The sequence below is a fragment of the Cutaneotrichosporon oleaginosum genome (genome assembly GCF_008065305.1).
Source record: "Cutaneotrichosporon oleaginosum strain ATCC 20508 chromosome Unknown ATCC20508_contig01, whole genome shotgun sequence".
Taxonomy (NCBI): Eukaryota; Fungi; Basidiomycota; class Tremellomycetes; order Trichosporonales; family Trichosporonaceae; genus Cutaneotrichosporon; species Cutaneotrichosporon oleaginosum.
In genome coordinates, this window is record NW_027072170.1 from 1,369,937 (window position 1) to 1,382,226 (window position 12,290).

General features: G+C 64.2%; 8 protein-coding genes across 8 annotated transcripts; 4 read left to right on the forward strand and 4 right to left on the reverse strand.

Annotated features, from left to right (window-relative positions):
* Positions 1-79: 79 nt before the first annotated feature.
* On the reverse strand, positions 80-956 carry COLE_00563 (uncharacterized protein; the record flags this gene model as incomplete). Its single annotated transcript, XM_018425780.2, has 4 exons — positions 80-444; positions 476-591; positions 636-885; positions 926-956. The coding sequence occupies 4 exons, from the start codon at positions 954-956 to the stop codon at positions 80-82; spliced, it is 762 nt and encodes a 253-aa protein (XP_018278460.1).
* Positions 957-1,304: 348 nt separating this feature from the next.
* COLE_00564 (uncharacterized protein) lies at positions 1,305-2,526 on the forward strand (the record flags this gene model as incomplete). Its single annotated transcript, XM_018423308.2, has 4 exons — positions 1,305-1,355; positions 1,578-1,700; positions 1,834-1,930; positions 2,096-2,526. The coding sequence occupies 4 exons, from the start codon at positions 1,305-1,307 to the stop codon at positions 2,524-2,526; spliced, it is 702 nt and encodes a 233-aa protein (XP_018278459.1).
* A 68-nt stretch (positions 2,527-2,594) lies between these two features.
* Positions 2,595-3,051, reverse strand: COLE_00565 (uncharacterized protein; the record flags this gene model as incomplete). Its single annotated transcript, XM_018420379.1, has 4 exons — positions 2,595-2,625; positions 2,657-2,779; positions 2,869-2,914; positions 2,946-3,051. The coding sequence occupies 4 exons, from the start codon at positions 3,049-3,051 to the stop codon at positions 2,595-2,597; spliced, it is 306 nt and encodes a 101-aa protein (XP_018278458.1).
* Positions 3,052-3,191: 140 nt separating this feature from the next.
* COLE_00566 (uncharacterized protein) lies at positions 3,192-4,278 on the forward strand (the record flags this gene model as incomplete). Its single annotated transcript, XM_018423307.2, has 4 exons — positions 3,192-3,213; positions 3,277-3,370; positions 3,514-3,724; positions 3,823-4,278. The coding sequence occupies 4 exons, from the start codon at positions 3,192-3,194 to the stop codon at positions 4,276-4,278; spliced, it is 783 nt and encodes a 260-aa protein (XP_018278457.1).
* A 16-nt stretch (positions 4,279-4,294) lies between these two features.
* On the reverse strand, positions 4,295-6,058 carry COLE_00567 (uncharacterized protein; the record flags this gene model as incomplete). The annotated part of the gene is made up of 1 exon (XM_018419256.2): positions 4,295-6,058. The coding sequence occupies one exon, from the start codon at positions 6,056-6,058 to the stop codon at positions 4,295-4,297; it is 1,764 nt and encodes a 587-aa protein (XP_018278456.1).
* A 1,929-nt stretch (positions 6,059-7,987) lies between these two features.
* On the forward strand, positions 7,988-8,538 carry COLE_00568 (uncharacterized protein; the record flags this gene model as incomplete). The annotated part of the gene is made up of 2 exons (XM_018420381.1): positions 7,988-8,134; positions 8,221-8,538. The coding sequence occupies 2 exons, from the start codon at positions 7,988-7,990 to the stop codon at positions 8,536-8,538; spliced, it is 465 nt and encodes a 154-aa protein (XP_018278455.1).
* Positions 8,539-9,984: 1,446 nt separating this feature from the next.
* Positions 9,985-11,034, forward strand: COLE_00569 (uncharacterized protein; the record flags this gene model as incomplete). The annotated part of the gene is made up of 1 exon (XM_018425407.1): positions 9,985-11,034. The coding sequence occupies one exon, from the start codon at positions 9,985-9,987 to the stop codon at positions 11,032-11,034; it is 1,050 nt and encodes a 349-aa protein (XP_018278454.1).
* Positions 11,035-11,261: 227 nt separating this feature from the next.
* COLE_00570 (uncharacterized protein) lies at positions 11,262-12,287 on the reverse strand (the record flags this gene model as incomplete). Its single annotated transcript, XM_018426705.2, has 2 exons — positions 11,262-11,300; positions 11,331-12,287. The coding sequence occupies 2 exons, from the start codon at positions 12,285-12,287 to the stop codon at positions 11,262-11,264; spliced, it is 996 nt and encodes a 331-aa protein (XP_018278453.1).
* Between the last annotated feature and the right edge of the window lie 3 nt (positions 12,288-12,290).

Genomic DNA, 12,290 nt, shown 5'->3' on the forward strand with positions numbered 1-12,290 from the left:
AGAGTCAGAGTCTGTCACCCCTCCTTCTCGACCCCTTCACGAACGCCGTGGCTTCTCTCGCACACCTGCATATCGTACACTAATCCTGCGGCTGCGCGACGACCGTCGCCGCCCCCATGCGCTCGACAACACTACGCGTATGCGCCTTGACCACCCTCTCCATCTCGCCCTTGATGACCGCACACGCATCCACGCCGAGCCGCAGCATATCCTCGAACCGGTCGACATGCAACCGCGTCTCCATCTGCGCGAGCGTCACCTTCCCGCTGGACGGGAGGCTGGCAACCACGAGCGCGGGGAGGTCGCTCTCCTCGGGCGCCGACAGGTCCAGCAACGCCTGTTTGAGGTGCAGCCCCACAGACACGGCCGCGACGTAGTCGAGCAGCGCGACGCCCGCGTCGATCAGCGCGAGCGTCACCGCGTTGATCGCCGTCGGGAGGATGCCTGCGTAAGCGCCGCAACGCGGAACACTCACCGCCATCAGCTTGGAGGACCTGTACGTGGATCGCGATCTCGGAGCGCGGATACAGCTGCAGCTGGATCACGGGTTCGAATGTCTGGCGGATGGCCGCGGCGATCTCGACAAGGCGTCTGGCGTCAGCTCTCTTTTCCCCCCTCCCCCCCCCCCAACTCACTTATCCCCTCGGCTCTTGCCCCGCCCAAACGCGCCCTGCGCCCACGGCGCAACGCCCACCTCGACGCTCACGACGGCGTGGTCGTGCGCGGCGCCGCTGCGCTGCCGCGGCTCCCGCGGGCCATACACCGACGCCTGGACGTGCGTGAGGCCCTGCGTGGCGCCCGCGCTCCCGTCCGCTTGCGGGTGTGCGGCGAGCGTGAACGCGCACGCGCGCAGCTCGTACGGCCGCCGGTTGTCGTGCCGCAGCCCTGGTGTCAGCGGCGCATGCGGCGGGTGCGGCGCACGTACCGGCCAAATTCAAGATTTCTATCCTCGACATGATGGGTGAAGTGTCGAGGGGGAGCGTCAACATGACAACATGACGGAGAACTTCTTGTGGCGGGGCCGGATAAGCTGTGAGTGGAGGTGGATGTGGAGGTGCAGACGGCGAGAGCGAGAGCGTTGAGCAAGAGCGATTAGCAAGAGCATGAGCAAGAGCATGCATGCAGAGGACTGGAAACTAATCATGATGAGGCTGGAGCATGTACTGAGCGAACCCCTTGGGCTCCTCGGGTGCTGGACGAATGCACCCCCGGGTACTCTGCCTGAGATAACCCGATATCTCGATCTTGGCGTTACACTCATGGCCTCGCGTCTGACACACCACAAACGGCAGCTCGAAAACACCATGGCCGGCGTAGCTCTTGCCAAGCGGCTCGTCAACCTCTCGACGTGCGAGGTGGGTAGTGTAGTGGGTTGCGGGCGTGCAGGCTTGCGAGCTTGCGCGCGCAACCGCGAGAAGCAAGCTTCACCGGGAGGTCATCGACGCTGGCAGGCCCTGCCAGCGCTGGACGCAGGCAACAGCGACCAGACGACTGCGTTGACTTCCGCTAGCTGTCCGGCACCACGCGTTCCAGCTCCTTCCAACTCTCCTGCTCCACACGTACCCCGCTCACACCAGATCTCGGACGCACTCATCAAGATGGGTGTCGCGCACGGCGGCCTCATTCCCGACATCAAGATGTATTCGCCGCTCTACGAGGCCGGCGAGACCCGCATCGCCGGCCCGGCGTTCACTGTTGAGGTGAGTCGTTGGGCGACGCCGGGCGACGCCGGGCAGGCCCAAAGTCGGAATGAAACCTCGGCTGCAGACGTCGCACCCAGTACCCACTTGCCCTCCCTCGCCTCTCCGACCCCCCACACCCCGCTGACATCAGATGGTCCCCACCTCCCACCCCGATAAGAGCAAGCCCGACACGCACTTCGTGGACGCGTGCCCGCCCGGCCACGTTATCGTCATGCAGACGCCGCTGGGTGAGTTCGGCCGAAACCCTGGCAACCGGTGACTAGCTCCCACGCAGCAGTGCGAGGCACTGTCCGACTCGCCTCGACGGTCGCTTCAGCCTGATGAGTTGCCGTAGGACAGGACAACTACAGGTCCCCCCCCCCCCCCCCCAAGCGTCGCACCGCTGACGTCAGGCACCCGCTCCGGCTGCTGGGGCGGCCTCATGTCGACCGCCGCCAAGACGAAGGGTGTGGCCGGCGCAGTCCTCGACGGCGGCTGCCGCGATCTGAACGAGCACCGTGCCGTCGACTTTCCTGTATTTGCGCGGCACCACTCAACCCTAGGCCCGGGCACATTCACGCGTGTGCGCGCGCTCAACGTGCCTCTCGAGATCAAGGTGGCTCCGCCCAACGCGGACCCCCCCTTCCCCGATGCGACCGTGCACCCCGGCGACATCGTCGTGGCGGACCTTGACGGCGTGGTCGTCGTGCGGCCCGAGCAGGCCGAGGAGGTGATCAAGCGCGCTGGGCCGGCGCACGACGCCGATGAAAAGGTCCGCGCCGACTTGCTGCTGGGCAAGGGCGTTGCGGAGAGCATGCTCAAGCACCGCGGCAAGGCGCCGTGAAGCAGCGCCGAGAAGTAATACATGCAATGGTGGTCGTACAGTGTGGGCTGAGGCGGTGCAGAGCCCGATCAGATGTCGAGGTAGTCGGCGGCTGTGAGGCTGGTGTCAGTGCGTCCGGGGCGTGTCTCACAGCTCGAGGGCAATGTATGGGTCGATCTTGCTCTGGAAGTCCTCGCGGATGTCGGTCGATGCAAAGTCGGCATACTGGACTTTGAACGCAAGGTACTCGATGACCTTGAGGATGATGATACCGCTGGCGTGAGCTCCGACCTCGTCCTCTTCCTGCTCTTGCTCCCGTTCCTCATGCCCCTGCTCCTGCTCCGGCTCTCATGCCCATCTCACCGATACTGCAGCTTCGCGGTGCGGCTCGCAGCCTCCTGGAACGCGGCTGCCGTCAGCCCCTCCCTCCCTTCACCCACCATCCTCGTCCAACATAGCCTTGAGCGTCGGACTCGCGAGCGCGACATTGCGCGGCACCACGAAGCTGTACCCGTCCGCCGACTCGAGCGTGACGAAGTCTGTCATGGTGGATGTATGAAATGTCGATGACGGATGAGACGCGTATGGAGAAGTCAAGTGGAGGTGGGCGGGAGCAATTGCGCTTGACGTGGACGCGACGGGGAGAGGTGTCGCTGCATCGCACCATGGCGCACACCATCATCGACATGCCCGCGACAACGACAACTGGTGAGGTGGTGTGCAGAGGCGGGGCGCGCATAGAGGCTCTGCACGGCTTCCCACTGACGCCAGGACCTGACAAGTACTCGGTCATCCTGCCGACGTACAATGAGCGTAAGAACCTGCCCGTCATTACGTGGCTGCTAGCGCGGACATTTGAGAGCAAGTGCGTCGGGTTGCGTCTGTGCAGTCGAGTCGTGCAGTCTAGTCCAGTGCTGCCTCGCTGCCTATCTGCCTAGCAGTTTGGCGGCATAGCTGCACACGCCATAGCCTCTGCCATCCCCCCGCCCCCGCCCCAACTCACGCCAGCGGCCTCGACTGGGAGATCATCGTCGTCGACGACGCAAGCCCAGACGGCACACAAGACATCGCGCGGCAGCTCGCAAAAACATACGGCGACGACAAGGTCGTCCTCAAACCCCGGGCGGGCAAGCTCGGCCTGGGCACCGCCTACGTCCACGGCCTCGAGTTCTGTACCGGCACCTTTGTGATCATCATGGACGCCGACTTCTCTCACCACGTAAGTAGCGGGGGCGCCCCCCTCCTACAATCCCTGCGCGGCGCTAGTCTCGCTCTCTGCGCTCCCTCGTCCGCCCTCGACTGCGTCGCTGACCCCAGCCCAAATTCATCCCCGAGTTCATCAAGCAGCAGAAGCTGCACAACCTCGACATCGTGACGGGGACGCGGTACGCGTCGTCCCCGTCGCCGCCGTCGTCTGCGCAAACGCCGGTCGGGCTAGGCCCTGGGGGCGTATACGGCTGGGATTTGAAGCGCAAGCTCGTGTCGCGCGGCGCCAACTTCCTCGCCGACACGGTGCTGCGGCCCGGCATCTCAGACCTCACCGGCTCGTTCAGGCTGTACCGCCTGCCGGTGTTGCGCGACATCATCGGGCGGTGCACGAGCAAAGGCTACGTGTTCCAGATGGAGATTGTCGTGCGCGCGCGCGCGCTGGGGTACACGCTCGGCGAGGTGCCCATCACTTTCGTGGACCGCATCTACGGCGAAAGCAAGCTCAGCGGCAACGAGATTGTGGGGTACGCGCAGGGCGTCGGCAGCTTGTGGTGGAACGTGTGATACATGTACTATTACATTATACTTTGACACTGACGGGGCGGTGGAGGCGCACGGGCTCGCCGTGCTCCTCGTCTTCGCGCACCCGGTACTCTCTGGTATAGAGGGAGCGGGCGGGGGAGGCGACGTCGTCGCCCTCGGCGAGCAGCTCGGAGCGGCGGTTGAGCGCGTGCAGCATCGGCGCGTCGCTCGGCCCGGGCCGCCACGACCAGCGGCTCTCGCCGCTCTCCCAGCTTCCGCGCCGCCGGATCGCGCGCATGCTCGCGTCGTCGTCTGCGCGCCCGTAGCTCCGCGTGCGCACCGAAAGGGAAAGCGCATGCGTGGATACACCGTCGTGCATGCTTCCTGGGCGGTCGGCGAACGCTACGGTCGGAGACGTGATATGAGGAGCGTGGTAAGCGGATGGGGAGACGGTTTCGCGCAGCCGCAGCGAGCCGGGCCGCGCCGCGGTTCTGTCCACGGGGCTCGGGGCGAGCGCGAAGTTGGACGACGCGAGCGTGACGATCGACGCGTCGGGGCGTGGCGCGGCTGACGGGTGGGGGTTGTTGCGCGGGTGGTAGCGTGAGTGCAAGGGTACACGAACGGACGGCTCGTCTAGGGGCGCAAATGTCGTCGAGACGGGAGACGGGAGGTGCCCGATGGACGTGGCTGTTGTTGTTGGCGAGCTCATCGTTCTGTGGACGGGTGGGGAGCTGCTGAGGCTGGGCGCGACGGCAATGTGCGCCGGCGACGCGCTCTCAAAGCTCATGACCGTCGTCGGCTTTGTGCTCGCCAGACTGTTCTGTCGGCTCTGGGTGTCCTCCTCGCTCGTGTAGGACGCGCCCACGCTCGAGCCAATGGTGTCTCTGCGCCCCACAATGGGTGGGGGAGACGTCGTACGCACCCGACGCGGTGCCGAGGCCGAGTCAGATCGCCACAATGGCATCGACCCTGAGCGGGATGTCACGGACATGGAGGTAGGGGAGGGCGGGATGGGCCGGACGCTCGCGTCCTCGTCAGCACAGCCGGCGAGGGAGCCGCCGCCGCCTGCATCGTCAGCGATGCTGATGCGCGGCCCGCGCGCAGCTAGGTCGCTCAGCGAGGCGACGGACGGCGTGCGTGAGCGGCTGAATACGCTTAGTGAAGGGGGTCGGGAGCCAGAGTCGATTGTAGATGCCGGGTAGCTGCGGCGAAGCATCGGGACAGGGATGGACGGGTAAGGGTTGTTGGCTTCGCGGCGACGCTCGCTGGGCGTCTGACTCGCGCTGAAGCTGTAGGAGCGCAGGCTCATGCTCATGCTCTCGGGGCGGTTTGTGTCGACACTGTTGCGGTTGACGCTCGCATCTCCAGGAGACAGATTGCGATCGGCACGACGGTAATGCAGACGTCGTCCCTCTGGACGGCGGTGCGCCTTGGGCACGTAGTGGGGCACGGGCGGTCTTTCGGCTGTCGCATCCGAGCCACGTCGTGCGCCTAGCTTGCGTGTGATCCACTCGAAGAGGGGTTTGCCTTGCCGCCAGCCTGGCTGGTTGTTTGGACCTGCGGGGGCCTGAATGCGGGCTCGCACAGCGCCATCGCTAGAGGAACCGGGGTCGGCGCGTCGCCTGTGAGTAAGGCTGGGGAGCTGGAGCGGGGGCGGGGTGGGTCGGCCAGCGACGGTGGGTGGTGGGACGGCATGATGGGGGATGGGAGCGATGGGGATGGGGATGGGGGCAAGGATAGCGGTTTGTTTTTGCGGTGGCGAGCCGGTGCGGATAATGGGAGGGTAGGCGCCGGGGGAGGGGATCGGAGTGGGAGAGACCATTACTGTTGCAAGCGGGTCTTAGCGCATGTCTGGAGGAGGAGGAGTGAAAGAGAGCGCGAGAGAGAGAGAGATAATGAGATAATGAGAGATGGAGATGGAGATGGAGATGGAGAGTGGGAGAATAGTGGTGGGGTGGCGTGAGATGAGGGACCGTGTGTCCGAATCCATCCACCCATTCCACCCATCTCTTGCCTGTCATACATGCGATCATGCTTTCATCCACCATCTCCTTGTCTTGGCTTCAGAGCGCCAAGAAGAGAGTTCTGTTTGCCCGCCTCCTCTTTCCTCATTCGATGCAACATATGGCACAGCTCGACATTACCACAGCCCCAGACTATTGCTTTTTGCCCCGCAGATAGCTAAGCGAAGGCCGAGGTTGTCGGAGTAGCAGCACGGCGGGCGTGAGAGCGACGCGCCGTGGACGCACCTCTTCATGCACTGTTCCTGTCCAGGCAGGTGGACTCTCTTCCTACTCTTGTATGGTTCACTGCCACGAGATCAGGACCGTGGCGCGGCAATTATGCGATGGGACTGTATTGCGAGCACAGATCTAGGCGCTTGCCTGCCTCATCATGCAGCATAGTGGGCCTGCGTCATATCTCTCGAGATGAATGCCACGCTCGTCTATTCTCGAGCTCTCAAGACCACCACTGCCTCACATCTGCATGCCACAACGCCCTATTTGCCGCAGCATCCAAAGAACCCGACGGGCCCGATGCCGGACGCGAGTAGTAGGCCGCCGTCATGTGAGCCCGTGATCACCATGTCTCACTCTGGCCAGCTGGCGATCTCATACCGTGTCTGTTTGAACAGATCTCTCGCCGTGCGCGAGCGCAATCTGTGGGCGTGGGTGTTCTCACACGATCGAGTTGGGCAGTCGCGGCGTCGGGTGTCTTTGCAGTATTCTTACACAGTCGATTAAGAGCCAGCCCAAGGAGGCAGAGCGCTGATAGCGACCTAATGTTAGTCCATTCCCACTGTGCCACTGTCCCACGCGTAGGACTCTCACACCATGCACACCACAAGATGACATGCAAGAGTGTCGTCTACCACCAGAAGCTGAGATCGGGTAAACCTGCAACTTGTCGAATTAATCCTCCTTCTGCCAAGTTCGGTGAGGCTTCAGCAAGGCAAGTAGATTCGTCATGGTGGCTTGGAATGCATGGTTTGGTGACTGACGTCTAGTGCCAGGCAAACATAATGCTCGCGATGCAGTTGGAACAGCGCCGAGGGTTCTACAAGTCCGAGGGTCCGAGGGGGTGGTCGGATGACGGAGTAAGTCGGCTTTGGGATTAGTGCCACATGCCCTCTTATTTCCATTCCCACGTCTCGCTCCACTCGCTCTTAACCAGAGCACCCGCCTTGCTCAGCAAAGCTAGTCACCAGCATCCGAGAACAACACCTCCGCACCCTTCGGAACCCATCTACACCTGCTTCCCATTCCCGGTCCCAAGCAGTGCTGCCCACGCATCCCAGGCTTCTTCCGATCCCCTATTGTTGTCGCCGAAGCAGGAATTAGCAGGCCGAGGTCGAGCCATTAACCAATCAAATCGCTCGAGTTTCCAACCACCGCAGCGGTTGGCGATCTGGCCACTCTGACTCCGTTGCCGCAGCTCCGTTCCACCCAATCCCCCTCTCCACCACTCCATCAGTCATCACATCCTCGTCCTCGTCTTCATCACCATCCTCTCATCTTCAGACACGTCTAGCATCAACGCTCTCATAGACCTCACCCACTGCTGCATCCACGCACACTACATCCTCTGAACCACTCCCCCCTCACCCCGCAAACCCACAATGTCCGCTCTCCGCCACCGCATCGCACCACTCGTCGCGGCGTCTCCGCTCGCTTCGTCCTCCCGCATCCACTTGCGGCCACTGGTCCGCGCATCCTCCACGCTCCCTGCCCGCGCAGCCCACGCCGCCCCAATGGTACGCGCCGCGTCCGACATTCCGTCCTTCAACGCACCTTCCTCCTCTGCTGCTCCCAAGCCTGCCCCAACGCCTGCGGCCACCGAGAAGGCGCCGCCTAAGCCCAGGCGTCAGTTCAAGGCCAAGAAGGCAGCATTGACCATGGTGAGTCCACTTGAGGCGGCGGTGAGATGTGTTGGACAACCTTCCTCGCCGCCGAGATTGGATCTTTGAGCATCGGCTTATCCTAGACTCCGAACGCCGTGTCCCGTCTTCGCGCACTCATGTCGTCGCCCACCGAGCCCAAGATGCTGCGTATCGGTGTCAAGACGCGCGGGTGTGCCGGCATGGCGTACCACCTCGAGTACGTTGACCCTCCTGGAGGCAAGTTCGACGAGGTCGTCGAGCAGGACGGCGTCAAGGTTCTTATCGACTCGAAGGCGCTCTTTTCGATCATCGGTAGCGTCATGGACTGGCGGGATAACCGGTTGAGCGCCGGCTTCGTGTTCGAGAACCCGAACATTGTCGACACGTGCGGATGTGGCGAGAGCTTCAACATCCGCTTTTAGGCGATATTATGTCGCTCACGAGAGCCAGCCCTTTCGCACGCACCAAACATTCCGATCAAGAACGAGTCCGCGAGTCCCCGCAAGCAGTCAATGTCGATTTCCCGTACAATACCACTTGGCATATTGAATGTACTATTGTCATGTACGTCCGAAGACGAAGGATAGCAGACATCCGTGTGAGACATTAGCTTCATTGATGGGTCGACGCCAGCGAGCGGACGCCAAGTGCCGCTTGCCTCATCGTCTGATCGTCTGATCACCTGGACGTTGACGTTGACTTTTGTGCGCTCATGAAATTGCTGACCCAGCTGACATGAGCCTCTGCGGTGTGGCGTTTTCCTGTCACTGATCACTGATTACTGAGCACTCGGGCGGCGCGAGCGGGGGCGACATGAAATCTGAGACAAGACTCCAGGAAGCTGGATCAAAAGGCACCGTTACTCGCATTCTGCATTCAAAGGCCTGGCGTCGACTAGTTTGCACAATCAATTCCTCAAATGCTCAAATGCACCATGGTGCACAAACAATCGCCATCCCTCTCAGCACCCTCTTTTCGTCGACGGCGCCTCAGTCCAACTAGCCCGGCCCAACTAGTCAATGCGCCACGCTGCACGCCGACTTGGAGAGTCACGTACATCCGCCCTGTCATTTATCCATTGGATCCAGTCACGATCCTACATTCCTGGTGCACGTTGACCCAAGCAGGTGCGAGCGCCTAAGCCCCCGCCACATCCTGCGCCATCCTGGCCATCCTGGGGCCACGGGAGGCGTCGATGGCAACCTGACGGCTGACTTGCTCAGCTAGCTGGCTGTTGGCAAACTGGTCTATGACCCACGGGGCTCGGACCGCTTCGCCCCCACTTCCCCAACCTCAACCCTGCATTCCTCACCCTCTGCGTTCCTTCTCCACTCACATTCTTACTCAGTTGTTGGCATTCGTAGCAGCACTCGAGCCAATTATCAATTGTCCATTTGACTCTCCTCGTCTGCCTCTTTCTCCAGACTACGCCTCTGTCTCTCTCCGCCCCTCTGTCTGTGTCTCTCTCTCTCTCTCTCTCTCTCTCGCCCCCGTCCTCTCCTCTCCCCCCCCCCCCCCCCCCCCCCCCTCCATCCCTCTCCGTCCCCCGCCATGCAACGAGTGACTCCCAAACAGGGCGAGGTGACGCCAGTAGCTGTGGCGTCGGGGCGAGGGCTATGACCCGGCGGCAACCCGGCGAATCGGACGCGCCCAGCTCAACCGAGACGACACCTGCTTCGCACCGCGCATGCGCACATGCCCAGTCCATCCTCGTCTTTTCCTTTGCTACACAGCGCCACCGACCAACGTTCGATACCTTCCGTCTCCCCCCTCGCTGCCCTCTGTCGGCATGCGCCGCGACAGGCGTACTAAGATTCAGAGTCATTTAAACCTCAGCGTCTCACCTCTCGTCACCTCGCTCGAGCGCCATGTTGGCAGACGATGTTGACATGTCGACTCCACCCGGCAGTCCCCGACGCCAGCTGCGCACCCCCTTTCCGCCGACAGCGAACGCATATGCCGTCGCTGCGTCCTACCATCCCGCCTCCTCGGGCTCCTCCAGCTCCTCCGCGCGCCGCATGCCCTATCCTCCCCCCACGCTCAACATCTCCCCGCCGACACCACAAACCCGCGACATCGGGCGCTCACTGACGCGCGTGAGCGTGAGCGAGCGGCCGCGCCGCCGCCGCATCGACGACGACGACGACGACGACCGCCGCCGCCGCACGCCCTACGGCTCCCCCTCCCTCCTCAGCGTGACCCCCACGACCCCCCTCTCGCCCATCAGCGGCTTCGAAGCGTCCCGCCCGCCCTCCCCCACAAGCTCTAGCACGAGCACGAGCACGAGCACGAGCGTGAGCGCGGGCGCGCCCGCGTCCGACCACGACCCCGAAACCGCGGCGTGCCACGAGCTCGACTGTCCGCGCGGCTGCGCGCCCTACCGCCTCATGCGGATGCTCGAGGCGGAGCGCGCGGCGCGCCGCGCGGCCACTGCGCTCGCGGACCAACTGCGTGCCGAGGCGGCCGCGGAGCGCGCCGCGCGCCAAGACGCCGAGACGCGCGGCGGCCGCGCCGCCACGAACTACCAGTGGGCCGTCCAAAGCCTCGAGCAAGAACGCGCGCGGTGGGAGCACGAGAAGGCGCACTTGCTCTCCAAGATCGAGCTGATCGAGGCCGAGAACCGCGAGCTGCGCGAGCGCGCAGGCCTCCCCCGCGAAGTGCAGATACGGAGCTCGCGCGGGATCGTCATGACGAGTCCCAGCGATCCGGACGGGTGGGTGCGTATCGGCGCGCGCGAGGACCCGGTGCCCGTCGTCAGACGCTTCAAGTCGGCGGCGGAGGCCGACGCGTTCGACGCGGAGAACGAGCGCGCGCAGCCGCGCCGCCGCCGCTCGCGGCGACTAGTTCGGCGCCGGCCGTGGCGCCGGCGAGTCCCGCGCCGCCCGCGTCAGGCCCTCACGACCCCAACCCGCCCGTGACATGTACAACGCCGCCGCGTTCGTCAGACACGTCCTCCAAGCCCGCCACGTCGTGAGCGACACCAGCATGACCGTTAATACCTCTGCCTCGGGACATTACGTGTGTACATATTACATAGCTCGTGCGGGCATGCAGAGTAGTGGCGGTTTGCGTGTGGTGGTCTGCGTGGGACGGTCTGTGTGTGGCAGTCTGCGTGTGGCAGTCTGTGTGTGGGCATCCTCGTGGCCTACTCGTCGTCGTCGGTGTCATACATCGGCGCATGGATCTGCGTCAGCCTGTCCCTGATACCACCCACAATCTCGTTGAGGCCAAGCCACTCGCCGAGGGCGCGCACGAACGCGTCCCCGCCCTCACCCGCCCCGCCCTGCCGCCAGTGCCCTTCCACTTCGACCTCGTCGGCGCGGAAGCCCGCAAGCGGCGCGTCCGGCGTCCACAGCGTGAACGAGGAGAACGTCGCCGTGGGGGTAAGGACGCGCAGCGCCGTATGCTCCTCGGACGCAAGGCCGGAGACCTCGGGGTCGATTTCGGGCTCGGGAGTAAGGACGGCAGATACGGCCGCGAGGTCGACTTCGCGCGCCATGTCCTCGTCTCCGTCTCCCCCAAATCCAGGCGCAGGAGAGGACGGCACGACGTTGATAGCGGGCACGAGAGGTGGCGTCGCCGCGCGGGAGACCTGCGTCTCCATCTCCATCTCCACCTCTGTCTCCGTCTCCACCCCGATCTCCGCCCCCGCCCCCGCCTCCGCCTCCGCCTCCACATTCACAGCCGTCGTCGCCTCCACCTTGACCCGCTTCACTGGCGGCGCCTCCTCCTCCCCCTCGTCCAGCGCAAACTTCTGCACCTTCCGTGCCCGCCTCACCGCCCGGGGCCGCGCGAGCGCGACCTGCGCCGCGCCCTTTTGCATGGCGCGCGTGACGCGGCCCACCACGCGCTCCACGCCCGCCACGGTCTCGGACCCGTTCTGGGCGGCCGCGGTGGGCTCGCGGGCGAAGGCTGTGGCTGCGTCTGTGGCGGTGGACGACGGCGGCGCCGCTGCGCGCAGCACCACGCCGCGATACCCGCGCGGCACGCCGATGTCCTGTCCCACCACCCGGCGGCCGCGGAAGGCGGCCAGCGACCCTGCGGGCCCGGGGCGGGGGACGAAGTATGTCCCGACCGCGGCGGTGCGTGGTGTCGGCGAAAGGGCGAAGGGGAGGAGGTGGAGGGGTTGGGAGGGGGGGAGGTCGGGCGCGGCGGCGAGGACGAAGGACATTGT